This window comes from Megascapheus bottae, chromosome 11 (assembly GCF_031878675.1).
Source record: "Megascapheus bottae isolate mThoBot1 chromosome 11, mThoBot2.hap1, whole genome shotgun sequence".
In the NCBI taxonomy this organism is placed as follows: Eukaryota; Metazoa; Chordata; class Mammalia; order Rodentia; family Geomyidae; genus Megascapheus; species Megascapheus bottae.
Genome location: NC_143519.1, coordinates 60,200,215 through 60,227,189, shown reverse-complemented (window position 1 = coordinate 60,227,189; position 26,975 = coordinate 60,200,215). Strand labels below are relative to the sequence as shown.

General features: G+C 39.9%; 1 protein-coding gene across 5 annotated transcripts in view; it reads right to left on the bottom strand.

The window, feature by feature from the left end:
* The window catches only part of LOC150057235 (phospholipid-transporting ATPase IB-like), a 106,520-nt gene extending 84,309 nt beyond the window's left edge, over positions 1-22,211 (bottom strand). For 3 of the 5 annotated variants that reach the window (XM_090342375.1, XM_090342377.1, XM_090342378.1), the window contains exons 1-9: positions 22,034-22,211; positions 21,150-21,298; positions 19,690-19,822; positions 18,670-18,769; positions 16,450-16,548; positions 14,670-14,715; positions 13,171-13,211; positions 7,171-7,244; positions 2,106-2,175 (exon numbers count right to left, since the gene is read on the bottom strand). In XM_090342375.1, coding sequence (XP_090198501.1) covers positions 2,106-2,175; positions 7,171-7,244; positions 13,171-13,211; positions 14,670-14,715; positions 16,450-16,548; positions 18,670-18,769; positions 19,690-19,822; positions 21,150-21,156 — 570 coding nt within the window. In that variant the 5' untranslated portion in view covers positions 21,157-21,298; positions 22,034-22,211. Of the gene's footprint in view, positions 1-2,105; positions 2,176-7,170; positions 7,245-13,170; positions 13,212-14,669; positions 14,716-15,805; positions 15,876-16,449; positions 16,549-18,669; positions 18,770-19,689; positions 19,823-21,149; positions 21,299-22,033 lie in introns of those variants that run through there. The other 2 variants (XM_090342376.1, XM_090342379.1) reach the window with 2 other exon arrangements.
* Between the last annotated feature and the right edge of the window lie 4,764 nt (positions 22,212-26,975).

The window sequence follows — 26,975 nt, the reverse complement described above, 5'->3', positions numbered from 1 at the left end:
TCCATGAGACTCTTATCTCCAATAAACTATTCAGAAAAAAGTGGATCTGTGGCTCAAGTGGCAGAATGCTAGCCTTAAGAAAAGAGAGTCTCAGAGACACAGCCCAGGCCCTGAGTTCAAGCCTTGAACCAGCAGAAAGAAAGAGAAGGAGGAGGAGGAAAAAGAGGAGGAGGGTGGGTCTAAGGAGACTGGATGACTTTATATACAACTGCTTTAAAATTTACTATTTGAGGGGCCAGGAGTTTTGCCTAGTGGTAGAGTGCTTGCCTAGCATGCACCAAGACCGGGGTTCCATTCCTTGGCACCACATATACATAGAAAAAGCCAGAAATGGTGCTATGGCTCAAGTGGTAGAGCTTTAGCCTTGAGAAAGCTCAAGGACAGTACTTATGCCCTGACTTCAAGGCCCAGGATAGGCAAAAAAAAATTACCGCTTGAGGGGCTGGGAGTTTGGTCTAGTGGTAGAGTGCTAGCTTAGCATGCACAAAGACCTAGGTTCGATTCCTTGGTACCACATTTATAGAAAAAAAGCTGGAAATGGTGCTGTGGCTCAACTGGTAGGGCTCTAGCTTTGAAAAAGTCCAAGGACAGTGCTCAGGCCTGGAGTTCAATGTTCAGGACTGGCAAAAAAATGTTACCACTTGAATTTTATAGAATGCTTTGATTAAAAATGCAGAGATGAGCTGGGAGTTGGTAGCTTATACCTGTAATCCTGGATACACAGGAGGAAGAGGTCTGAGGATCTCAGGTAGAAGCTATCCCAGGCAGGAAAGTCAGTGAGACTCATCTCCAATTAACCACAAGAAAACAAAACAAAACAACAACAACAAAAAAACCAGAAGTGGAATTGTGGCTTATTAGTAGAGTGTTTACATAAAGCCCTGCATTCATTTCCTTGGTATCACATAAACAAAAATGAACAAAATTTATAAAATTAAATCATTATAGTACAAATTATAAAGATGTCTTGTAGACATGCAGAGTTGCCTTACCAATTGAAAAAATCATTTTTTTTGTAAAAAGAACATTATGTTCTAGTAGCTTAGCATTGCCACACTCTCTCTTGTGTATAGAAGATAGCCAGGCACTTGACAGGAGATCACTTGATGAGTGAATAATAATAATAGGGGCCAGGAGCATGGCCTAGTGGTAGTTTGCTCGCCTAGCATAAACGAAGTCCTAGGTTCCATTTCCTGGAATCACATACACAGAAAAAGCCAGAAGTGGCACTGTGATTCAAGTGGCAGAGTGTTAGCCTTGAGCAAAAAGTGTCCAAGGACAGTGCCCACGCCCTGAGTTCAAGTCCCAGGACTAGCAAAAAAAATAATAATGATTACACAAATATGTCCTTAAGGGCTTACTGACCACAGGACTAACACACTTTGGTCTGGGAGTGTGGCCTAGTGGTAGCATGCTTGCCTAGCATGCACAAAGCCCGAGGTTCGATTCCCCGAAACCACATACACAGACAAAAAAAAAAAAAGCCAGAAGTGGTGCTGTGGCTCAAAAGTGGCAAGGTGCTAACCTTGAGCAGAAAGTGCTCAATGATAGTGTTCATGCCTTGAGTTCCAGGAAGAAAGAAAGAAAGAAAGAAAGAAAGAAAGAAAGAAAGAAAGAAAGAAAGGAAGGAAGGAAGGAAGGAAGGAAGGAAGGAAGGAAGGAAGGAAGGAAGGGGAAGGGAAGGGAAGGGAAGGGAAGGAAGGAAGGAAGAAAGAAAGAAAGAAAGAAAGAAAGAAAGAAAGAAAGAAAGAAAGAAAGGAAAGAAAGAAAGAAAGAAAGAAGGGAGGGAGGGAGGGAGGGAGGGAGGGAGGAAGGAAGGAAGGAAGAAAGAAAGAAGGAAAGAAAGGATGTAAAAAAATCACTATACAGCTGTGTGACCCTTTACAACCTGAATTATATGGCATATATTTTTTTTCTAACAATTAAAAGCATTTACCTAGCTCTAGAAGTGGCATACCAATAGTAGTGGTGGTAGTAGTAATACCTGATATAAATAAATTACATCCACTTAGTGTTAAAAATTTCCTTTGTGGAAAATCAATTGCTACCAGACAAATGACACAGTGGTGAAAGTGTTAAATTAGGATAGGAAAAGGTGTCTTTACCTGCCGTATTTTTAGATTGGTCTCTCCATCCAGATTTGCTGTTGCAATATAACACATTGACTGAGGCTCACTGACAAAAATAGAGAAAATAATATTAAGTAAATATCTCGTCATCAAATTATTTGTGTGTATCTGTGTCTGTGTGTGTGCATGCATACATGCGTGCACATTAGCACCTAAACCGGGGCTTGAACTCACACTCTTCCTTAGCTTTTTCTGCTATTGGCTGGCACTTTGTTGCTTAAGCAACATCTGCACTTTTTATTGCTAGGTAAGTAGAGATAAGCAATGCTCAGACTTGTCTGTCCAGGCTAGCTTCAAACTAGGATCCTCAGATCTCAGCCTCCTGAGTAGATAGCATTGTAGATGTGTGCCACCAGTGCCTAGCTCAAATTATTTTCTGAGTAATGGAAAGCATGACATGTGACCGATATCAGTAACTATATCTCAGAATTGAAAGAACTGTGAAGTTATTGCTTTTACAGACTATACTAGCAAAATGATGCCAACAGCCTAGAATTCAGTCCTGTATGATCAATTGGAACCTCAGACAGAAGAGCTGCTAAGGACAAAAGTGTTCCATAGTTTGGTCACCCTCTAAAGTGGATCCATTGTAATTGCAAAGACTCAGGTGTTACAACCTTGAGAATGCAGTTATATCTTCCCATGAAGATAGTTTAGTAGCTCTAAAATATAAGCTATATTTAAGATGTCTCTGATCCTCTGACCTAACCCAAACATTTAGGAAATCAAGGCACTGAAATAGCAACATTTGCTTTGTCATATTTCATTCCATGTCACATGCCAACTCACAAACCACTCACTAAAGAGTACATATGTTCATTCACTGAACAAAGGTTTAAGGGACAATTATTTCTCTTGATTTACTAATCTAATCCTTATTTGTGATTTGTTCTCTGTGGTTTTAGTTACACACAATTCACCACAGTCCAAAATAAACATTAAATGGAAAATTCCAAAAATAAGTAATTCACAAGTTTTCAATTATGCTCCATTGCACGATGAAATCACACATCGTCTTGCTGGGTGTGAAGTAACCCTTTGTTCAGGATAAAAAGGCTGTGTATGCTACTTAACCTTCAGTCAGTTAGCACTTGTCTAGGTTATAAGATCAAAGGACACAATATTGGGATACTTGTGTTCAAGTAATCCTCACATAGAAGCCTAATGCTATGTTATAATGCTTGTCAGTGACCTCACTTTATTTCATCATGAGGGCATTACATCACAGCACATAGTCATAGAAGAAGGGTGACTACGGAGAGATAAGACATTCTGAATGAGAAACCCCATTTATATAACTTTTGTATACTGTTACAATTGGCCATTTTATTATTAGTTTAATTGAAATTTTAACATTATTTGTAGTTGTTAAATGCCTAATATGCCTAATTTATGAAATTTAATTGGGTACCAATTAAGGATTGTAGTTCAAAGACAATGCTGCAGGAAAAGTCCAATTAATCAACAAAAAAAAGCAGGCGTCTGACTTTGGTACCTGGTATATTGTATATTCATTTATTTGTTTATTTGAAATAGATAAGGGAAGGGGAAAAACAAAACAATGAGGGGGAGAGAAGATGGGAGAGAAACATAGGAATGGATATCAATGTTCAAGAAGTAATATATCCACTACCTGACAAACATAACTGTGTAACTGTAACCCCTCTATATATTACTCTGACAATAAAATAAAATACATTTTAAAAAAATGAAAAAAAAGGCAGAAGTGTAGCAGTGGCCCAAGTGGTAGAGTGTTAGCCTTTGGCAAAAAAGCTCAGAGAAGCATAGATTTTCTGATATACTTTTTAATCCTTAAGAATAAAAACTGTCCTGTATATTAAAAAAAAAGCTCAGGGAATGGGCTGGGCACGGTGGCTCACACCTGTAATCCTAGCTACTTAGGAGGCTGAGATCTGAGGATAATGGTTCAAAGCCAGCCCCGGTACTAAAATCTGTGACTCTTATCTCCAACTAACCACTAGAAAACTGGAAGTGGTGCTGTGGCTCAAGGGGTAGGGTGGTAGCCTTGAGCTGAAGAGCTCAAGAACAGTGTCTAGGCACAGAGTTCAAGACCCACAACTGACAAAAGAAAAAAAAAGACTTGGGCGGTAGCCTCTAGCTGAAGAGCTCAGGGACAATGCCCAGGCCCAGAGTTCAAGTCCCAGAACTGAAAAACAAAATAAAACAACAACAAAAAACAACAGCTAGAATCACTGAGATATAATCCTACAAAGTACCAGAAATTAAAGGCTATGAATAAATAATTTTTTTAATTTTTTATATTGTAATTAGTAAAAGGGTTACATGATATTTGCCAGATAGAAGGTGCATTAATTCACATACATTGATACCCTTTCACATGCCTTGGTACCCATTACCCTCCCCCCCACACCCCCCACCCATCTTGGTTTTCCCCCATTCCCTATCAAATTTCAAATAACCAAATACAAATAAATTCAATATATCAGATAACAAAGTGAGATACTATAACAATATGAGATAACCAAGGGACACCAAAGGAGATGAGAGACAACATAGTACATTAAGTACAACAATCATTCGTTATATGGCTTTTGTTTCAATATCCTGGAGGTCCTTTCAATTAGCTTCATACTATATGGCCTTATGTATCAAGATTTTGCTCTATTGCAGATCTCTGCTAGTAGAGCCCAAGGTTTCTACTGATTATGACGAATGAGGGAAACCATTGAGCCTAAGTTCCTTTGAGTCTGGCTTACTTCACTTAATATGATTTTTTTCTAAGTCTTTCCATTTCCTAACAAATGGGGAGATGTCATTCTTTCTGACAGCAACATAGAATTCCATTGTGTACAAATACCACAACATGTTGATCCACTCATCAACTGAGGGATATCTAGGTTGGTTCCATATCTTTGCTATGGTGAATAGTGCTGCAATGAACATTGTTGTGCTAGTGGATTTAGTATGCCCTTGTTTCTGGATGGTTGGGTAAATGCCAAGTAGTGGAATTGCTGGGTCATAGGGGAGTTCTATGTTTAGCCTTTTGAGGCACTGCCACACTGCTTTCCATAGTGGTTGAACAAGTTTGCACTCCCACCAACGGTGTAGTAGTGATCCCTCCTGGCCACATCCCCTCCAGCATCTGTTATTTGAATAAATAATTTTTGCCTTCACTTTGCCTTCCCTGAATCCTTCCCCCCACTAAAGATTAGTTCGCATACAATTAACATCTATTCGTTTGTTTGTTTGTTTGTTTATGTCGATCATGAAGCTTAAACTCTGGGCCTGGGCACTGTCCCTGAGCTCTTCACCTCAAGGCTGTCACTCTACCTCTTAAGCCACAGCACCACTCTCGATTTTCTGGTGGTTAATTGGAAAATCTAATGGATTTTGGTGCTGGCTTTGGACCGCAATCTTCAGATCTCAGCCTCCTGAGTACCTAGGATTACAGGTGTGAGCCACTGGCGTCGGGCACAATTAACATTTATAAAGGAAATAAAATCACATATTAAATGACATAGAGGTTATAGAAACAAACACAGCCTGCTAGATCAAAACAATATTCTGAGACAAAATCAGTAGGGAAATAGATATCAATGACGGTTAAATTCCTTTGTCAACTGTGTTCACTGATGACATAAAACAAAGTGTGTATTTGGCAGATATAAAAGCTTGTATATTGTTTTTTCAGGAGCTTAGGAATAGCTCCAGAATGAATCTGTCTCTTCCTCCAGACAACGTGTGTCTAAAAGGATGGAAACATTTTTGGATCTTTTGAAATGGCTGGTACTTGACCTGAGGATTCAGCTTATCAACATATCAAAATCAGTTGTGTTGTTAGTATGGTTACCCACTAACCATTCTATTCTGCCAGGAATTCTTTTTTTTTCACCAGTGCTGGGCTTGAGCTCAGGGTCTGAGCACTGTCCTTGGACTTTCTCAAGGCTAGTGCTCTACCACTTGAGCCTCAGCACCACTTGCAGCTTTTTTCTCTGTATGTGGTACCGAGGAATCAAACCCGGGTCTTTGTGCATTCTAGGCAAGCATTCTACAACTAGACCAAGCTCCTGGCCCCTCTGCCAGGTGTTCTTACCCTAAAAGGGGAGAAGAGGAGGATTCCTTGAAGGACACAACATAGGAGGAAAAATGGAGGTGATAAAGTAGGACTTAATTGAAAAAACATGACTATAGGGAGTCTTTCTATAAAGTTATCTCTCAGAAGCTAGGCACCATTGGCTTATACTTATTATCCTAACTACTTAGGAGGTTGAGATTTGAGGGTCATGGTGAAAAGTCATCAGGAGCAGGAAAGTTCATGAGACTCATCTCCAATGAACCACCAATAAGCCACAGTGGAGCTGTGACTCAAGTGGTAGAGTGCTACCACTTGAAAAAGCCAAATTAGAGCACAGGGCACTGAGTTCCAGTTCCAGGCACACACAAAAAAGTTCTGTATCAGAAAGGTGTTAAAGCAATATAGTTCTACATAAAAAATAGAGGATATGTTTAGAAATCTGATCTTAACGTAGCTCACTTAGTGAGAGCAAATCATCTAATTTCTATGATGCTCATAATGCTTTTGGAATGGAAATACCTCCAAATTGTCACAAGACTCAGATATCTACTTAGTTTGGTTGAATGTCTGTATAAATTACACAATGATGGAATCATTCTGAGAATAATGGAAGAAATTGTGGTTGGAGAAATATCAGTCAGAGAGTAAAAGTATGAAACATAGTTCATCACAGCTACATGTGGTCCCCAATTGGTTCAATAAGTTTTATGAGCATACAGCCATATCTATTAGCTTGGATATTGTCTCTGGTTGCTTTCTATGTTATGAAAATGGACTTTAATAGTTTCAAGAGAGGCTGTCTGGCCCACAAAGTGGATCAACTTGTCATCTACCCACTTCTAGAGGGGAAAACAGTGCAGTCTCTGATCTATATTAAGATCAAAAGAATGAACTAGAGGGAAATGTATCTTCTTCCCTGGTTGTTTTTTTTTAAACTTCCAATTCAGAAAAATAGCTCTTTAAATATCTATGAACAGAACTAACCTGGAAGAAATCAGGATCATATCTGCGGGAAGGAACTCGTCATTGTAAACCTTCACAATGTCACCCACACTGACCTTTTAAACCAAAGAGAGAAGAAGGATAATGATAAAAAGCACAAATGAAGCAAAACATGCCAAATGTTCTCAAGAAAAGCAAATAAGTGGGGGGGGGGCAGAGTTTGGCCTAGTGGTAAAACTACTTGCCTAGCATGCATGAAGACCCAGGCTCGATTCCTCGGTACCACATACATAGAAAAAAAGTCAGCAGTGGTGCTGAGGTTCAAGTGGTAGAACTCTAGCCTTGAGAAAGTCCAAGGACAGGGCTCAGGCCCTGAGCTCAAGCCCAGGACTGGCAAAAAAAAAAAAAAAAAAAAGAAAGAAAAGCAAATAAAGGGACTGGGAGTGTGCCCTAGTGGTAGAGTGCTTGCCTAGCACGCATGAAGCCCTGGGTTTGATTCCTTGGTACCACATACACAGAAAAGGCCAGAAGTGGTGCTATAACAGCTCAAGAGGTAGAGTGCTAGCCTTGAGAAAGCTCAAGGACAGTGCCCAGGCTCCAAGTTCAAGCCCCAGGCAGGACTGGCAAAAAAGGAAAAAGAAAGAAATGTAAATAAGGGTGAATACAGTATGGAATTTCTTTAGTCATTCTAATTTCAGCTGTATTAGAACAATTTTATTCCTTGATGAATCTATTCCACAAAAATGGGGTGGGGGCAAACGTTCTTGGGGTGTTGAGTTTGAGGGGGTGGTTTAGTTTTGATTTGGAGGTACTAGGATCTGAACTCAAGGTCTTGCTTTAGGCAGGCAGTGTACCACTTGAGCTATGCTCCTAGTCATTGTGTGCAAAATATTTTGGGGATAGGGTCTTGCATTCATGTGTGGGCTACCTGGACCTTTATTTTCCTTCCTGACCTCCAGGATAAGGAAACAAAAGCCATATAAAGAGTGATTGTTGTCCTTGATATACTATGTTATCTTTCATCTCTTTTGCTGTCCCTTGGTTATCCCATATTGTTACAATATTTCACCTTGTTATCTGATATATTTTATATATGCTTAATTGGTTGTTTGAAATAGGCGAGGGAAGGGGGAAATCAAGTTATAAGGGGGAGAGGGGAATGGGAAACAGGACATAAGAAAGGGTATCAATATTTGTGAAGTAATGTATTTTCTATCTGATGAATATAATGTAACCCTTATATTAATTACAATAAAATATATAAAAAATATATGCAAGTCAATATAATTCATCACATCAACAAGAGCAAGGACAAGAATCACATGATTGTCTCAATAGATGAAGAAAAGGCATCTGACAAGTTTCAACACCCATTTATGCTGAAAGCTCTGGAGAAACTAGGAATCTATGGAACATTCCTCAGTATAATAACGGCTATATATAACAAATCCACAGCTAGCATTATACTTAATGGAGAAAAGCTAAAGCCATTTGCTCTAAAATCAGGAATGAGACAAGGATGCCCACTCTCTCCACTCCTATTTAACATAGTATTAGATTTCCTAGCCAGAGCAATAAGGCAAGAAGCAAGCATAAAGGGGATCCAAACAAGGAAAGAGAAAGTGAAACTTTCTCTCTTTGCAGATGACATGATTCTGTATTTAAAGAACCCTATAGACTCTACTCCCAAGTTGCTTGAGCTGATTTGAAACTTTGGCAAGTAGCAGGATATAAAATTAACCCTCCAAAATCAACTGCCTTCCTGTATACCAACAATGAAAGGAGCAAAACATCAATCAGGAAAGCAACTCCTCTTGCAATAGCCTCAAAGAAAATAAAGTACTTAGGAATTTTAACTAAGAATGTAAAGGACCTTTATGATAAAAACTTTAAAACCTGAAAAAGGAAATTAAAGCAGAACTGAGGAAATGGAAAAACCTCCCATGCTCCTGGATTGGAAGAATTAACATCATGAAAATGGCAATCCTGCCAAGGGCTATCTACAAATTCAATGCAATACCCATTAATATCCCAATGTCATTTTTTAAGGAAATAGAAGAGGCAATCCAAAATTCCATATGGAATAATAAAAGACTCCATATAGCAAAAACAATTCTTAGCAAAAAGAACAGCGCAAGAAGAATTTCAATACCAAACTGTAGACTCTATTACAGAGCTGTAGTAAGCAAAATAGCTGGGAACTGGCACAAGAACAGGCCTGAAGACCAATAGAATAGAATTGAAGATCCAAAAATCAACCCACAAATCTATGGCCACATAATCTTTGATAAGATTATGGAAGATTATAGAATGGAAGCAAGACAAGCAGCTACCGAAAACTGAAGTTGGATCCTTCTTTGTCACCCTGCACCAGGATTAATTTCAAATGGTTCAAAGACCTCGAGATAAAAGCAAATACCCTGAAAACTTTACAAGAAGGAATAGGAGATAACACTAGGCCTCCTTGACACAGATCTAAACTTTCTTAATAAAGACCCAGAAACACAGTGAATTAAAGAAAGTTTGGACAAATGGCACCGCATTAAATCGCACAGCTTCTGTATGGCAAAAGACATAGCAAGTTAAATAGAAAGCCCACAGAGTGGGAGACCTTTACTAAGCAAACAACAGACAAAGGCCTCATATCTAAAATATATCAACAGCTGAAAGAATTGAATCTCTCCAAAACAAGTCTTCAAAGAAACAACCATCTCACTAAAAGATGGGCCAAAGACTTAAAGTGAGTCTTCTCTGAAAAAGAAATATGGACACATGAAGAAATGCTCAACATCTCTGGTCATAAAAGAAATGCGAATCAAAACAACTCTGAGATTCCACCTCACTCCAGTTAGAATGGCCATGATCAAGAAATCTAATAACAACAGATGCTGGCAGGGATGTGGCCAGGAGGGATCACCACTACACTGTAGGTGGGATTATGAACTCATTCAATCACTATGGAAAGCAATATGGCGGTTCTTCAAAAGACTAAACATAGAGCTCCCTAGGACCCAGTAATTCCACTACTTAGCATTTACCCCATGGTCCAGAAACAAGGACATACTAAAGCCACTAGCACAATGATGTTCATTGCAGCACTATTTACCATAGAAAAGATATGGAACCAACCCAGAAGCCCCTCAGCAAATGATTGGATCAAGAAAATGTGGTATTTATACACAATGGAATTCTATGCAACCATCAGAAAGAATGACATTGCCCCATTTGTAAGGAAATGGAAAGACTTGGAAAAAAAAATCATACTACGTCAAGTAGGCCAGACCCAAAGGAACATAGGCTAAATGGTTTCCCTCATTTGTCATAGTTAGTATAAACCTTGGACTCTCATAGCAGAGGATTACAATAGCTCAAAACCTAGATACAAAAGGCCATATAGGATGAGGCTAAGTGAAAGGACATCCAGGATATGGAAATAAGAGCCATATAATGTGTGATTGTTGTTCTTTTTTCATATATTTTTATTGTAATTAATAGAAGGGTTACATTATATTCACCAGATAGAAAGTGCATATTGTTCGTAATGTAGTTATTTCTCATCTCTTTAGTGTCTCTTGGTTAATCCCATATTGTTACAGTATCTGACCTTGTTATCTGGCATATTGTATATATGTTTATTTGAAATAGGAAAGGGAAGGGGGAAAACAAGATGAGGGGAGGGGGTTGAGGGAGGGAAATTATGGGACAAAAACATGAGAATGGGTATCAATGTGTATAAGGTAATGTACCTTCCAACTGGTGAATATAACTGTAACCCCTTTATTAATTACAATAAAAATTATTCTTATGTGCTACAGAAAAAAAGGAGCAAAGTAGAAGCACTTTGGGTCACTCACTTGATCCTAGATAAAGAAAAATTGATATTAAGAAATAAAATGTAAAGTATCTTGAAATAAAGAAATAATGAAAAAGAAAATAAAAGAAATGAAATTAGTTGGTGCATTGGCTCAAGGGGTAGGATGGTAGCCTTGAGCTGAAGAACTCAAGGAAAATGCCCAAGCCCTGAGTTCAAGTCCCACGACTGACAGAAAAAGCTCATGAAGAAAATCTATAAATTTATTAAGCTTGCCAAAATGGTCATGGAAGAGAATAAAGAACAAACAATATTGCTGGGTGCAGTGGCTCATGCCTATAATCCTAGCTTCTCAGGAGACTGAGATCTGAGGACCCAATTCAAAGCCAGCCTGGGCACTAAAAAGTCCAAGAGACTTTTACTTCCAATTAATAACCAGAAAACCAGAAGTGGTGCTGGGGCTCAAGGAGTAAGACAGTAGCCTGAAGTGCTCAGGGACAGCTCCCAGGCCCAGAGTTCAAGGCCCACGACCAACAGAAAGAAAGAAAGAAAGAAAGAGAGAGAGAGAGAGAGAGAGAGAGAGAGAGAGAGAGAGAGAGAGAGAGAGAGAGAGAGAGAGAGAGCGAGCGCGAGTGCGCGCGGGAGGGAAGTCAAGTGTGGAAACCATTCTGAGTGAGTTATCCAAAGACATTCATGTGGTTCATCAATTAATTATTGATGGTGACAAAGTCATGAGCTAGACCATCAAAACATTCAGTATGGGTTTTATTCTACTAGGATCTGCCCCTTTCCACAAATGTACATGCTGAAGATTTAACTACCCAAGTAGTAGCAGTAGGAAGTAGGGCCTTTGGTAAGTGCTGAGTAGTTAGGATGGTAGGTCTCTCACAAATGGAATTAATGTCCTAATAGCAGAGTTACCTTGTCCCCTTTACCACGTCAGGACATGGCTATAAGTCATCAGCTGTAGGGAAGCAAGTCCTTGCCAGATATTACCAGTACCTTGGAGTTCCCAGCCTCTAGCACTATGAGAAATAAAGTTCTGCAGTTTGTAATTCACCCAGTTTAAGAAAATTCAATAGAGTAGCATGAAAGAACTAAGACATATGCCAAAGGGAAATATTGATAACAAAATTCCCTGAGACACCCACAAAGGAAAAGCTGACTTGTGTCCTGAGCAAAACAGTATGGAAAGCATAGTCTTTATAAATACTTCATGCAGTGATACAAAGACGATCCCAAGGGAAAATAAAGAAAAAAAGGTCAAGTTAGATGCTAGTAACTCATGCCTCTAATCCTAGCTACTCACGAGGCTGAGATCTGAGGATCATGGTTTGAAGCCACTGGGGGCAGGAAAAGTCCATGAGATTCTTACCTCTAATTAACCACCAAAAAAGTATGAAGTGGGGATGTGGCTCAAATGGTAGAGCACTAGCCTTGATCAAAATTAAAGGTCAGAGACAGTGTCCAGGACTTGAGTTCAAGCCCCAAAACCAGCAAAAAAAATACATATAATCTTTAAATGTGACCTCCAATCAGACAGATTTGAGTTCAAATGTTGTTTTCACCACTCACTACCTGTGTAACCTAGAGTGAGATACTCATTCTCCCTTTCCTCATCTATAAAATGGAGACAATATTGTGACCCTAAAAAAATGTGTTTCGGCTGGGCCCAGTGGCTCATGCCTATAATCCTAGATACTCAGGAGGCTGAGACCTGAGGATCAAAGTTCAAAGCCAGCCTGGGGCACTAAAGGACCAGAGACTCTAATCTCCAATTAACCTCTAGAAAATGGAAAGTGGGGCTTGGCTCAAGGGTAGGGCAGTAGCCTTGAATTGAAAAGCTCAGGGACAATGCCCAGGCTCAGGGGTAGGGTGGTAGCCTTGAGCTAAAGAGTTCAGGGACAGTAACTAGGCTGAGTTCAAGCCCTATGAACTTCCTCCCCCAAAAGGAAAATGTGATTAAGGGCCAGGAATTTGGCCCAGTGGTAGGGCGCTTGCCTAACATGCACAAAGACCCAGGTTTGATTCCTCAGTACCACATACATAGAAAAAAGCCAGAAGTGGTGCTGTGGCTTAAGGGGTAGGGCTCTAGCCTTGAGAAAACTGAACGACAGTGCTCAGGCCCTGAGCCCAAGCCCAAGACTGGCAAAAACTAAAAATGTGTTTCACAGGTAACCATCTGTAGCTTTAAATACCAGGTAGATTAATCAGTTAAAATACATTCTTACCTCTTGCCAACAGATTGCGCACCATGAATTCTGTCTTAATACTAGAAAATAAATAACTATATATTAATGGTAATTACTGTATTAACTTCCAAAATAATTAAAAGATACTTTTTTAAAACACTAAATGTTTCTTTTCATTGTTGGTATATAAAAATGAAATACTTAGATATAAACTTAACCAAGTAGGCAGAAGACTGATACATGAAAACAATACACTTGAGCCAGTGTTTGTGCATCCCTCTGTCCCCAGGTAAGACAAGTGTGTGCCAATGTCTCCAGTCATTGTACTTTCCCCATATCTGGGACAAATGGACAGTACTACAATCACCATTGATTGAAATAGTCTTGAATTTCTTTTTGCTGGGTATGGCCTGGCACAATGATGCCCAGCTGTGTCTCCCAAGCTGCTAAAACTATAGGCTTGAGCCATTATATTAGCTTGTATCATTAGATTTCATCAGATTTCAGAGTCAATTCTAATAGCCCCCAAACCAACTCAGAAAGCCTATTTTTTGTTCCCTTCTGTGGTCTTCAGAAAAATACAACCATATCTAGACATCCAAATATATTATATATGCACTTACACATGCAGTCAACTCTCCATATTTATAAGTTTCATATTCACCGATTCAACCAACTAAGGATATTTTATATCTAGTTAGGCCAAACAATAGTACAAATATAGAGATAGGTAAGAAAGAAATAAAAAAGAGAAAGAAATAAAGAAAGAAAGAGATAATCTGATATCTATTATGAAGAAGTGGCTCCACAATTATAAAGGGTCGCAAGATCTGCTGAATTGGCAAACTGGAGATTCAGGAAAGCCTATGATATAATTCCAATCTGATATCCAGGAAGTTTAAAACCTGGATAAGAACCAATATTTCAGCTGTAGTCTTTTTTTCTTTTTTTTTATTGTAATTAGTAAAAGGGTTACATGATATTTGCCAGATAGAAGGTGATTAATTCACATACATTGATACCCTTTCACATGTCTTGGTACCCATTACCCTCCTCCCCCCACTCCCCCCACCCGTCTTGGTTTTCCCCCCTTCCCTATCAAATTTCAAATAACCAAATACAAATAAATTCAATATATCAGATAACAAAGTGAGATACTATAACAATATGAAATAACCAAGAGACAGCAAAGGAGATGAGAGACAACATAGTACATTAAGGACAACAATCATTCGTTATATGGCTTTTGTTTCAATATCCTGGAGGTCCTTTCAATTATCAGCTGTAGTCTTAAAGAGGTAAAAAAGCTGATGTTCTGAATTGAGCACCATTAGGTAGAATTCTCTCTTAGAGGTGTCAGACTTTTGTTCTATTCTAGATTCTGACTGATAGAATTAAACCCACCCGTACAGGTGTCTAAAGATTAATCTCACCCTAAAGTACCCACACAGAAACACCCACAATAATATTTGGCCAAAGACCAAGCACACTATTGCCCAGATTAAGTTGAAACATGAAACAGAAACCATCACACTTACCTAATGTTCTCTGTGAATTTACTATTTTGTTTGCCAAATGCCGCTTCTATTATGGGGGAAAAATTTATTACAACAAAACTTCAAGAATGATTTAGTTCATATTAAAAGACAGCATGTTTAAGAAAAAACAGAAGCAGACAGCCTAATTATAAACTGTAGGTGATTACAATTTCATTGTGTCCTTCTATGACTCCCTAAGCTGAGCCACTTACCCATGGAAAGGATAGAAATGTGGCTAAGCATGCACAGAAAGCCTCAGATATCGGCCCCGTGAAGTAGCTAGGATTAGAGGCATAAGCTATCAGCATCTAGTCTTACATGTATTTTTAAAATTTACCTTGGTGTCATCTCTGTATCACTGCATTGAATATTTAAAGATCGTGGTTTCTGTACTATTGCTCAGGACCCTGGAGCCAGCCTTCCATGGTTGACATTCCAGCTCTATCCCTCACTGAGGCAGATTTATCTGTGTCTCAACACAGATGAGCAGAAACACACACACACACACACACACACACACACACACACACACACACAGAGTACACTGTACCTTCCACAGAGTACTATTTGAAATGTTAGCTATATACATATATATATCCATATATATATGTTGTATATATATATCCATATATATATATATATATGTTGTTGTTGTTAGTCATGGGGCTTGAACTCTGGGCCTGGACACTATCCCTGAGCTCTTCATCTCAAAGCTATCGCCCTACCCCTTCCTGTTTTCTAGTGGTTAATTGGAGATAAGAGTCTTACGAACTAGGTTGGCTTTGAACAGAAATCCTCAGATTTCAGCCTCCTGAGTAGGTAGGATTATAGGCATCAGTTACCCCACCAGGTAGTACACTATATATTTTTATAATAACATTTGGTTAAAGACATAATTAACAATTCCAGATATCACATCCCCCCCACACCAATATAACTTAAGGTATCTGATAAATTTAGAACAATTCTTTCACCAGTGTTACAAATAATAATAAACTAATGAAAAAAGATAACTGCAAGCTTTTACTGGGGACATATTTTCACAGGATAATAGGAGTCATGTAGAGGCAGGAGAGTGACAATAGCTCATAATTTTGCCAAGGAAGAATTAGGATTATGAGGAAAAAAGAGATTACCATAGAAGACCCAGCCACAGCAGGTGTGGTGAGAGCAAGCAGAAAACAGCAGTAAATAGTCCCCTGGTACCTATAAAAATATGAAAGGAGAGATGAGGACAACACATAGTATGTGTACACAAACCCTTCGGGCAATTTAAGACTTGCACCTAACTACTATCCAATATTTTCTCCCGTGATACTATGGTAGTTCTTGTGATGGCTAAAAATCCTGGTGGTCAAAGATATAAACCAAAGTGTATATGGGTGCCGGAGGCTCAAGCCTGTAATCCTAGCTAATTAGGAGGTTGAGGTATGAGAACTGTTCAAAGCAAGCCTGAGCAGGAAATGGAAGCTCAGCTCAAGTGTTAGAGTGCTAGCCTAGAGAAAAAAGATCATGGATGGTGCCCAGACTCTTAAGTTCAAGCCCCAGAAGTGGCACACACACACATACACACACACACACACACACACACACACACACACACGTATATGATTTTTAATTTGAAAACCTCAAACATATTTGATCACACTAACGACTTAAAAGAATTATATCAAATTTTGCCACCTGCCTAGAAAAGCAAAAAGAAAAACCAGCAAGTAAAACCCTAATTAAGTAAAGGCAATAATTTTAAGAGTACTTCATTATAAAACAGAAAACTTACATAATCTTCAATAATTTCTTTGATGCCTGAAATTGTAAGAATAATCATCAAAGGCAAGAGAGTTGTGTATTTTCCTGTTGGAGACACATCTGGGATTTGCTGTAAAATAACCAGAGTTACACTATTAGTGAGATAATCAAGTCTTCATTATACTTTGGTCACACACAAAGTCATGCAACTAGTGAAATGACTAAGGGTATGAAGACAAAGGGCATGTTAAATTAAGATGGGAAGGAAGAAAATTCTGAGCATAAACCTGCCCATCCCCAATGTAATACTAATCACCACACTTGGCAAAGCTAACAGTGAAACTGCTCACCAAAAGTTACTTTTATTATGTTTTCAAAGAAATACTTTAAAACTAAGAATGTTTTTATTTATTTATTTTTATTTTATTTTATTTATTTTATGAGGCTTGAACTCTAGATCTGGGGACTGTCCCTGAGCTCTTCAGCTCAAGGCTACCACTCTACCACATTGAGCCACAGTGCCACTTTGGGTTTTCTAGTGGTTAATTGGAGATAAGAGTCTCACGGTCTTAAGTACCCGGGGCTGGCTTTGAGCCAGGGTCCTCAGATCTCAGCCTCTTATGTAGCTAGGATTACAGGCGTGAGCTACTGCACCCAGCTCAAACCTCATTTCTTTTTGAGGCAGAGAAAAAAAAATTGGAAGCTCAGGAAAATGATGCTTTCTAGGTACGCATTAACTGTGGATCATGAAACACCAAATGTTTCAATATCCATTGTATAGGTTGTGAGAAATAAAGAGATGTAAACACCCAGGCACTGGTGGTTCACACCTGTAATCCTAGCTACTCAGGAGGCTGAGATCTGAGGATCATGGTTCAAAGCCAAGCTGGGCACAAAAGTCTATGAGACTCTAATCTCCAATTAACCAACAGAAAACAGGGACAGTGCCCAGGCCCAGAGTTCAAGCCCCACGACAGAGAGGGGGGGAGACCCCCAATTGTAGTAGATTCCTCCCCTTCCTTTGTCATCCCTCCCTTCCTTCCTGTCGTACTCCAGTTTGAACTCAGGTTTTACACTTGCTCTACAACTGTTCTATACTTGAGTCATACTCCTGACCTTTTTGCTTTAGCTCTTTTTCAGAGAGGATTTCAGGCTTTTGTTCAGGCTAGCCCCAGAGCCCCACTACCTCTGCCTGGAAAGTAGCTGCTTTGACAGGCACACACTACAGTGCCTAGCTATTGTTCTTCATTGCCAGTACTAGGGCTTGAACTAAGGGCTTAGGTGCTGTCCCTTACTTTTTCACTTAAGGCTGGTTCTTGACCACTTGAGCCACAGCTCCACTTCAGGCTGTTTGGTGGTACACTGGAGATAAAGAATCTCAGGGACTTCACTGCCCAGGCTGACTTTAAAATGTGACCTTCAGATCTCAGCATCCTGAGTACTGGCATGAGCCACTGCCATCTAGCTAAAGGATGGTTTTTAAGCTGGAATGTTTTAAGAAAAAGAGGAGAATATGGACAGATCCCTCTAGGTTTACATTAACTGTAAATGCCAAGGTCTGAAGAAAGGAAGAAAACTTGGGACTTGTGAGGTTATTTTCCTGGTTAGACTGTGGGATGTATGCTTGAAAAATAAGGCTGAATAAACAAGAATAAACCAGATTATGGACAGCTTTGAATTTAACTGTTTGGAAAAGATGGTATTTTAAGCTAGTATGTGGCTTCCCTCTAGAATATAGTAATAAAATGATCGTATCTATAAGATGGCATAAATGACCAAAGACACTTCAGAAACATTTCATTAAAGATTTCAATCAGGGGGCCTGGAGTTTGGCCTAATGGTAGAGTGCTTGCCTAGCATGAATGCAGGCCCAGGTTCGATTCCTCAGTACCACATATACAGAAAAAGTCAGAAGTGGTGCTGAGTGGCTCAAGTCGTAGAGTTCTAGCCCTGAGAAACCCCAAGGACAGTGCTCAGGCCTTAAGTTCAAGCCCCAGGACGGCAAAAAAAACCCATTTCAACCAGGATGAAGTAAGATTTAATTTAGTTTTTTTTGAAATGAACACATTTTTTTCAGTCCAAAAAATGTAGTTTCCGTGTCCTATCAAGTATTTCAATATCCTGCTCATTCTCTTGTTCTAGTACTTAACTGTATTATCTGTCTCAAATTCTCGTGAAAGTCTAGTGAGGTTTTGCAAGCATTTTCTTAACCTAAAAATTTAAGACTAACAAATTATCCAAAAAATGTTACCTGCAGTATAGTAATGAACAGGAAGAATGCATTGGCAGTTTTGCCAAATTGTAGATACAAATAGCGAGGCAGAAATGACCACATACTGTACTTGGCTGTGCTGTAGGGCAAAGAAAAACATGAGGGTCAGATTATATTCTGAACTCAAAGACATTCACAGAAAACATGCAATATCTGCGATTAAATCAAAATAGATCACAAGCCAGGCACTATGTATCTATCAACATGCATTGTACTCCAACTATGACAACTCCTTTGTGATAATCTTTGGTTAAAATCCTACTAAATGTTGGGGAATAGTTTCAAATAGAAGGTTCACTAGCATGTAAAGATAACAAGAAAGAGAGAAAAGAAGAATTTTCAATATCAGTATAGGACACTACTGAGCTGAAGCTAAAGAATAAATAGAAAAAAAGATCACTTTAGTGATGTGTGTGGAGGTGGGTGTGCCCAGTGCCAGGGCTTGCTGAGTACCAGTACCTCAATTTGCTGGAAAAACAATAGTCTTTCTTAGATTTGGAAAAAAATCACATTAAGTGAAGTAAGCCAGACCCAAAGAAACACAGGCTCATTTGTAATAATTAATACACATCTATAACTCTCCTAGCAGAGGATTACAAAAGCTCAAAACCTAGATACATAAGGCCATATAGGATGAGACTAAATGAAAGGAACTCTAGGATATAGAAACAAGAGCTTTATCTTGTGTGATTGTTGTTCTTAATGTACTGTTATTTCTCTTCTCTTTTTGTGCCATTCGGTTAATCTCATATTGTTACTGTATCTGACCTTGTTATTAGGTATATTGTATATTGTTTATTTGAAATAGGAAAGGGAAGGGGGAAACAAGATGATTGAGGGGGGTAGGGGAGGAAAATGTGGGCAAAAACATGAAAAGGGGTATCAATGTATGAGAAGTAAGGCACCTCCTGTAACCTCTCTACACATTACCCTGACAATTAAAAAAAAACACTCATTCTTCCTCCTTGTTCCTTTCCTAAGTATCATTATTTTTCTTACCTGATGGAGTTTTGACAAAAATTGTTCTTAAGAGGGTCATTGATGTAAATGGAGCGAGGCTGGGACCTTTCTGAGTGTTGGGGAGATTGGTTCCAGCCCATGCTTTCTTGAACCCAAGAAGAAATGTATATTCCTGCAGTCAAAAGGCACAGGGACATTATACAGAAAGACAAAAGCAGGCAGTCTTCTAACTTCAGCTGCATTAGGCTCCCTGGAACAACTCTTCTGACTCAATTCTCCTCCTACTCACCCCCCCCCCACCCCATCTCTCACCAAGGGATTTGCCATCCTGACCAGGAGAAGGGAATGGGCTTGCACTGGATGGACCACAGAGCTCTCTAGCACATCCCTATCTCTTTCCTAGTCGGCAGAATGGGCTGGCTCTGAGACTCAGGGTAGAAAGAAACTAAGGTGAATAGAGCACATGGGCAGAAGCTAGGGGAAGGAGAATGAGAAGAACACAGGAGAGCAGGAGCGGGGAACAGGAGAACTGTTTGATTAAAGAGCAATGATTCCCAGACAGAAAGAAGCTCCCCAACCATAGCCTCCTTAAGGTTCTTAGTTTAAGCTTTGAATGGGTGCTTTTATTCACCTGTAATTTCAGAAAACAGCCACAGATTCTTTGTCTATTCCCTTTGAAATGTACATAAATGTTCTTTTAAAGGCCTTGAGAGCTTTAAGGCCCAGGGAATGTTTTTCTACAGGAGAGCTGGAGCAGGTCTTTGAAATGTTGCCCTCAGGGAAGGTGATGTACCTTGCTGGACTGGTGGCTCATACTTGTAATCCTAATTACTCAGGAGGCTGATTTTATTTTTAAAAAGGAATAGAGATATGGCTCAAATGTATATCATTCACAACTGTTTTTGCAGTAGATTACTGCAAAACAAACAGGAAACAGCTAGCTCATCAATAGGTAATGACAACATTTCTCAAAAACCTAAGTAGTGCCAGGCACTGGTAGCGCACACCTATAATCCTAGCTACTCAGGAGGCTAAGATCTGAGGATCACGGTTCAAAGCCAGCCCAGGTACGAAAAGTCTGTGAGACTCTTATCTCCAATTAACCACTAGAAAACTGGAAGTGATGCTGTGGCTCAAGGGGTGGGTGGTAGATGGAGCTGAAAAGCTTAGGGATAGTGCCTAGGCCCAGAGTTCAAGCCCCATTACTGACAGGCAAAAAAAAAAAACCCAAAAAGATACATACATATATACATATATATAGTTTGCTATATGTAAACATTTTTATGACCTATGGTCAAGTGTGGTAACTGTATACCTTTAATCCCAGCATATGGAAGCCCAAAGGAGGAGGACTCTAAATAAGTTTGAGGCTGGCCTGGGATAAATAAAGCCCTTATCTCAAAACAACCACAAAATAAGCAAACAACTATACATATGCGATCTATAATCACAAATATAACTTTAGGGCCGGGAGCATAGCCTTATGGTAGAGTGCTCACCTTGCATGCACAAAGCCTTGGGTTTGATTCCTCAGTACCACATACCTAGAAAAAGCTGGAAGTAGTGTTGTGGCTCAAATGGCAGCACACTAGCCTTGAGCAAAATGTATCCAAGGACAGTGCCCACGCCCTGAGTTCAAGCCTCATGACTGGCAAAAAAAAAAAAATAAATAAACCAAATATAATTTTTTAATCTAAAATAAGAGTCAAAATCATGTAAAAGTACTCAAAAGTACTATTCAATACTACTACATAATAGTAGTTACAAGGGTTAAGAGTAATAGAAACAGACTGGAGAGAATGGTTAAGGGATTTTTCTTTATGTCTGATGCTTTGGTTTTTGTTTAGTTTTTTTTTCTTGCCATGGAGAAAACCCTTGGCATATATATTGTGAATGATGAAAAATAAGCATTTGTTGAATTTTACACACACACACACACACACACACACACACACAATAATAGTTGGCTGACAATCACCAAATAGTTACATACAGTTCAAGCAACTGGAATAGTTTCTAAGGGGCTGGAGTAAGTGCTAGCCAATGAGCAAAAGCATCAGGTAACACATTTGAGTCCCAGTCTTAGAAAAAGAACTAAAAGGGGAAAATACAATTTTTAAGCAGTAGGTAATTTACATATGACTATATCTCAATTTGTGTTCCTCAGACCCTTTAAGATACAAGACACTGATTTCATCCTTTCAATGCCTGTCTCCTGAGCTTTCCAGGACAAGATCCTGAAATGAATACAGAAGGAAGAGTCAGAGATAACCTGAGTGAGCCTGGGACAGTTGAGAATGTAGCCAAGTTCAGTTACAGTAACTGTTGTTGAGTTGCTGTTTCTTTGGGTTAAAGGGAAAGCAAAATGGAACAAATTACTCACCCCTCTTCAGCTGGATAGGCTACTTTGGGTTAGAAAACAGACTCATTAGTGTTCATATACTGAAGGTTCTTACACAGCACACAGAGCTCTAATGATCAGATTGTGGCCCCCTGGACATTGCTGGGAGAGGCAGATCTTCCCAGCTGGCCTCTGACAGTTCTGGCAGTTGAGAGCTCTGTACCTCTCCTCCAGCCTATGCTTCTAAGCCAGGGCAGCTGGGATTCCACAGCCTGTACCCTTGCATTACTTACACTCTATCCACTCAGAAGAGATGGATCAAAGACTGGTCCGACTCAGGAGTGCATCCCTTTTTTTTCCAAGTGGTGGAAAAAAGTATGCAATACACCTTACTAAGAAGTGAGCCCATTGTGAGACAGAACCTCACTTGATGGTCATGTTAGCTCCATTTGGCCCTCTATATCTACATGTGTGTACACATGCTTATATATATGCACATACATATGTGTATATATACATGTGTGCATGTATATGTGCATATGCTAGTGTGCATATATGTAAAAATGCTGGTGGCTTACACCTGTATACATATATACATACATATACACATATGTGTATATATACGTGTACATATGTATATATACACACACATATATTGATCTGCTGCAGATTGCTTAAAATCCTGTTATCCATAGACTGGTCAGAGATATTGGAATAGCTGATGTTCTTCTAGTTCATTGGTATCTATGCAATGATGAGACTGAAGTTTTTAATATCATGCCTATTATCTGGTCAAGACGCTTCACTGAAATGTCATGAACAACCAATATACAACTAATATAACAAGTACATAGAAACTGCTTTTGTTAAATGTACTGACTGCATTTGTGCCTGTAAATGTCTAGTAAGTTCCTCCAAGCAGGATAAAATGTTGTCATACCTACCTGTTTTTCATGTCTCCCTTCCAGCTCTCTTGGGGCTTGAACTCAGAGCCTTGCTCTCTCACTTGGCTCTTTCTCTCAAAGCTGGTGTTGTAATAAGCCATAGTTCTACTTCCAGCTTTTTGGTGGTTAATTGGAGATGAGTCTCATGGTCTTTCCTGACTGGCTGGCTTTCAATCATAGTCTTCAGATCTCATAGCTAGAATTACAAGTGTGAACTACTGGCACTGGACTTTTATGTCTCCTTTATTCTGAGCTTGCAGGTACCTTGGATCTTGTGACAACACAGCATCTTGTGAAGTTAGTTGCATCCACTGTCCTAGTCATCATTGTTTAAATGCCTATACTGGGCTTGAACTCAAGGCTGGGAAACTTTCCCTTAACTTCTCTGCTCAAGACTGGAGCTACATCTCTATTTCCAGCTTTTTGCTGGATAATTGAATGTAAGAGTTTCACAGACTTTTCTGCCTGGGCTGGCTTTGATACCAAAATGTCCCTTGTTAGTAGTAGGATTACAGGAATGAGCTACCAGAGCCTGGCTTTCACAGCTGGAACTTTCTTATTCTGACAAGGCCTGTTCCATAGGACCAATCCTGAGATAAGGACGAGCTGAATGAAAGACTGGTTAGCTATGCATTCATCTTACTCCTTTCGTATATAACCTGGAAACTCAAAGATGGACTTGGGATCAGTGGCCTTCCCTGTTGGTGTTTCTAATGTGGTCATTGATTAACTATCATTTCCCTACTTTCTACCCATCTCTTTAGTGGGCAAGAGTGGGACTAGTGGTCAGATCTGAAGATTATGATTCAAAGCGAGCCAGTCAGGGAAGTCCATGAGACTTATCTCCAATTAATCACCAAAAAGCTGGAAGTAGAGCTATGAGCACCGGCCTCAAGAGAAGGAGCCAAGTGAGAGTGCAAGGCCCTGAGTTCAAGCCCCAGGAGAGATGGAAAAGTGATCGATTGAGACTTTTGCCATAAAAATTCCACTTCAATACACTAAAAGAATGTGAAAGTGCATCTGCCCACTCACAGGAAACTTCCTGGCGTTTCAACAATACGATTTTCTAGATAGGAGTATACTGTGGTACTTGTAATTGTGATATAGTGAAATTAAGTAAAGCAGGGGATTAACAACCCCCTAAACTTTAGCCCTAAACTCCATTAACACTAGATTTACTATTGCTTTAGCCAGATCTGCTGGCATGTGCCTGGATATAAAGATCCCTGAGGCCTTCTCTTAATACTGTAGAAATACTAGATTTTACATGCTGAAGGTAGAATCATAGAGCTTGCTCAGTGTCATATGATGCCTCTGGAAGAATATCCAATTCACTGTGAAATCCTTCCTTGTGTGAAATATCCTGAGGCTCTTTTCTCCTTTTTTTATTTTTTTGGCTAGTCCCGAGGTTTGAACTCAAGGCCTGAGCACTGTCCTTGGGACACTTTTTGCTCAAGACTAGCACCCTGCCTTGCGAGCCCCAGCGCCACTTCTGGCTTTTTTGTGTGTATTTAGTTCTGGAGAATCGATCCTAGTGCTTCATGTTTGCTGGGCAAGCATACTACCACTAGGCCACACCTGGCCCCAAGAATATCAAATTCACTGTTAACAAACAAACTTCTCTGACATCTTAGGGCATACTAAATGGCTACAGGTGGCTTTATTCTTTGGCCATGAAGGCATTAAAAATCGATTAAACTTACTGTACTTCACTAGTGCAAGGTACTATAGTTTATTTCCTTTTGTATAAACATGAGAAGCTGGGCACAGTGGCTCATGCCTGTAATCCTAACTACTCAGGAGGCTGAGATCTGAGGATCAAGGTTCAAAGCCAGTCCGGGCACAAAAGGACTTGAGACTCTAATCAATTAACCTCTAGAAAACTGGAAATGGGGCATGGCTTAATGGTAGGGAGGTAGCCTTGAGCTGCAAAGCTCAAGGACAACGCCCAGGCCCAGAGGTAGGGCAGTAGCCTAGAGCTGAAGAGCTCAGGGACAGTGCCCAGGTTCAGTTCAAGCCCCATGACTGACACAAAGAAAGAAAATTATAAGAAGCAGATTAGCTACTGAAATAGCACTGTGATGGTTTTCATCGTCATTAACCAGTGGTTTCTGTGGATGTCTGCACAGCTCCTAATGTCAATGTTAGGAATCAACATGTTGACACTGTATATGTCAACATGCTGCAGTAACATTTCAGGTTTGAGCTTCTCATTGCACACAGATAAAATTCACCTCCAAGCTTGCTTCTCTTCATAGTGTTCCAGCACTCGTTTCTCACCTCATGCTGGTGCTGCAGTTTATATAGTGTGCTGGACACAGGTGCCTCCTCAGGCCTGGTGCTATCTATGGAGGAGCTTTGCCAGCCAGAATACAGGGACACAGCTTGGAGCTGGGCTGTAACCCAGGTGCTTCTTTACAGGAATGGGGTTTTTGAGCATGTACACTGCTATGTCCTGACAGAGAGGTCTGCTGATCCCATGGTAGGAACCTTGTATGTGACTGGCAGAAAATGGGGTCCAGTCTTCCTCTCTAAACGTCTTGGGGGCACAGTCAAAACAGGGAATGTTTACCACTTGCTTAATGTGATAATTCCATGTAGGTACTGTAATTGTTAGGAAAGAGCAAGTGGACAAAAGGAAAGAAGACAGATCAGATCAACAGATCAGATCAAGTTTAGTCTCACTGAAGTAACTCAGAGTCAGAGATACAGGGGATGCTGAGGGAAGCTGTTAGGTATGAAAACAGTTAACTGCCGCAGATGTCTCACCAGGAGCAATGTGTACTTCCAGAAAGGGCCAGGATGGGGTGATGTTTCTGGAGAAGTGGTTCTGTTTTTCATGGTGGGAGGGATGGAGGGGGGAATGTCAGTGGGCCATGAAGCCAGCATTGGGTCATGAGAACAATGCAGATTCCCATCAGTAATGACATCATTTGAATATACCTATGTATTCTTTCACTGCTTCCTTTCCTCCATCCCTTCCCCCTCCCTCTCCTTTTTCTTCATTATTTAGAGAATATTAGTTTCTGTCATCAAAACCACATAGATAAGACTTTACATATTTAATACAGTGTTTACCCTTGTACAAATGAAAAAATTAAGTTTAATGTTTCTGGATCAATATGGCTATTAATTTCTGTACAGTGTCAACTCAACATGGTATCCCTCTCTCTTCTTCCTTCCCTCCCTCCTTTGGATAGCCGGGAGCCTGAAGCTCTCCTAGTGGGCATGCACGGGAAAGCCTAAGAATTAGCAGTACAACTAAAGGATGAAACACCCACCCTAGCTTATTGTTTCTCTTGGCCACCAGTGTGGCCACAGACACCTTCACAGGTCACCTGGATGAAAGGAAACTGTTTATTCCTTTCAGAAAATTGCAGTTTATGTATTTATGTATTTCCTAGGCCTGAGTGAGGAAACTATTAATAACCAAAAGAGTTCTTGGGCTGAAGTTTGAATGATCTTGACTGTGATTTCCATTTTGCTGATAATCCCTGTCCCATATCTTCACCAGGGAAAGATCCACCTCATCTATCCAAAATCCCACTTCCACTTACTTCACCCCTCATAAAGGAGAGAAGCATTAAAAAGTAGGCACAAACCTTACAACCTATCTTAGAGATTTCAGGACCTCTGTGTTCACTGCTAATCTCAAAGGCGAAATTCCCCTTGGTGGTCTAGGCAGGAAGTGCAGTCTGGACCTTTGATACAAGTTACAATTTATAAATAGGTATTTGAAGGAAGAAAGGGGGAAGGGAGAAGAGGAAGGGGAAAGAAGGGGGAGAGGGAAAGAGGGGGCAGGGGAGTGGGGAGAAGAAGGAGGGGAGAAGAAAGGACAAGGAGGAGGAGGGGAAGAGGGAGGAAAGGAGGAGGGAGAGGGAGAATGTGTTCAGAAGCTGAATTGAGTTGGAGCTTGGAGGGCGCTGACAAAGGAAAAGGATAGAGTAGATCTAAGCTGAATTGAATTCAGGCCACGGTTCTGCAGTTCAGGTCCAGAAAGAAGAGTTTATGGGACAATGCTAAGGGCAGTGACTGTTATG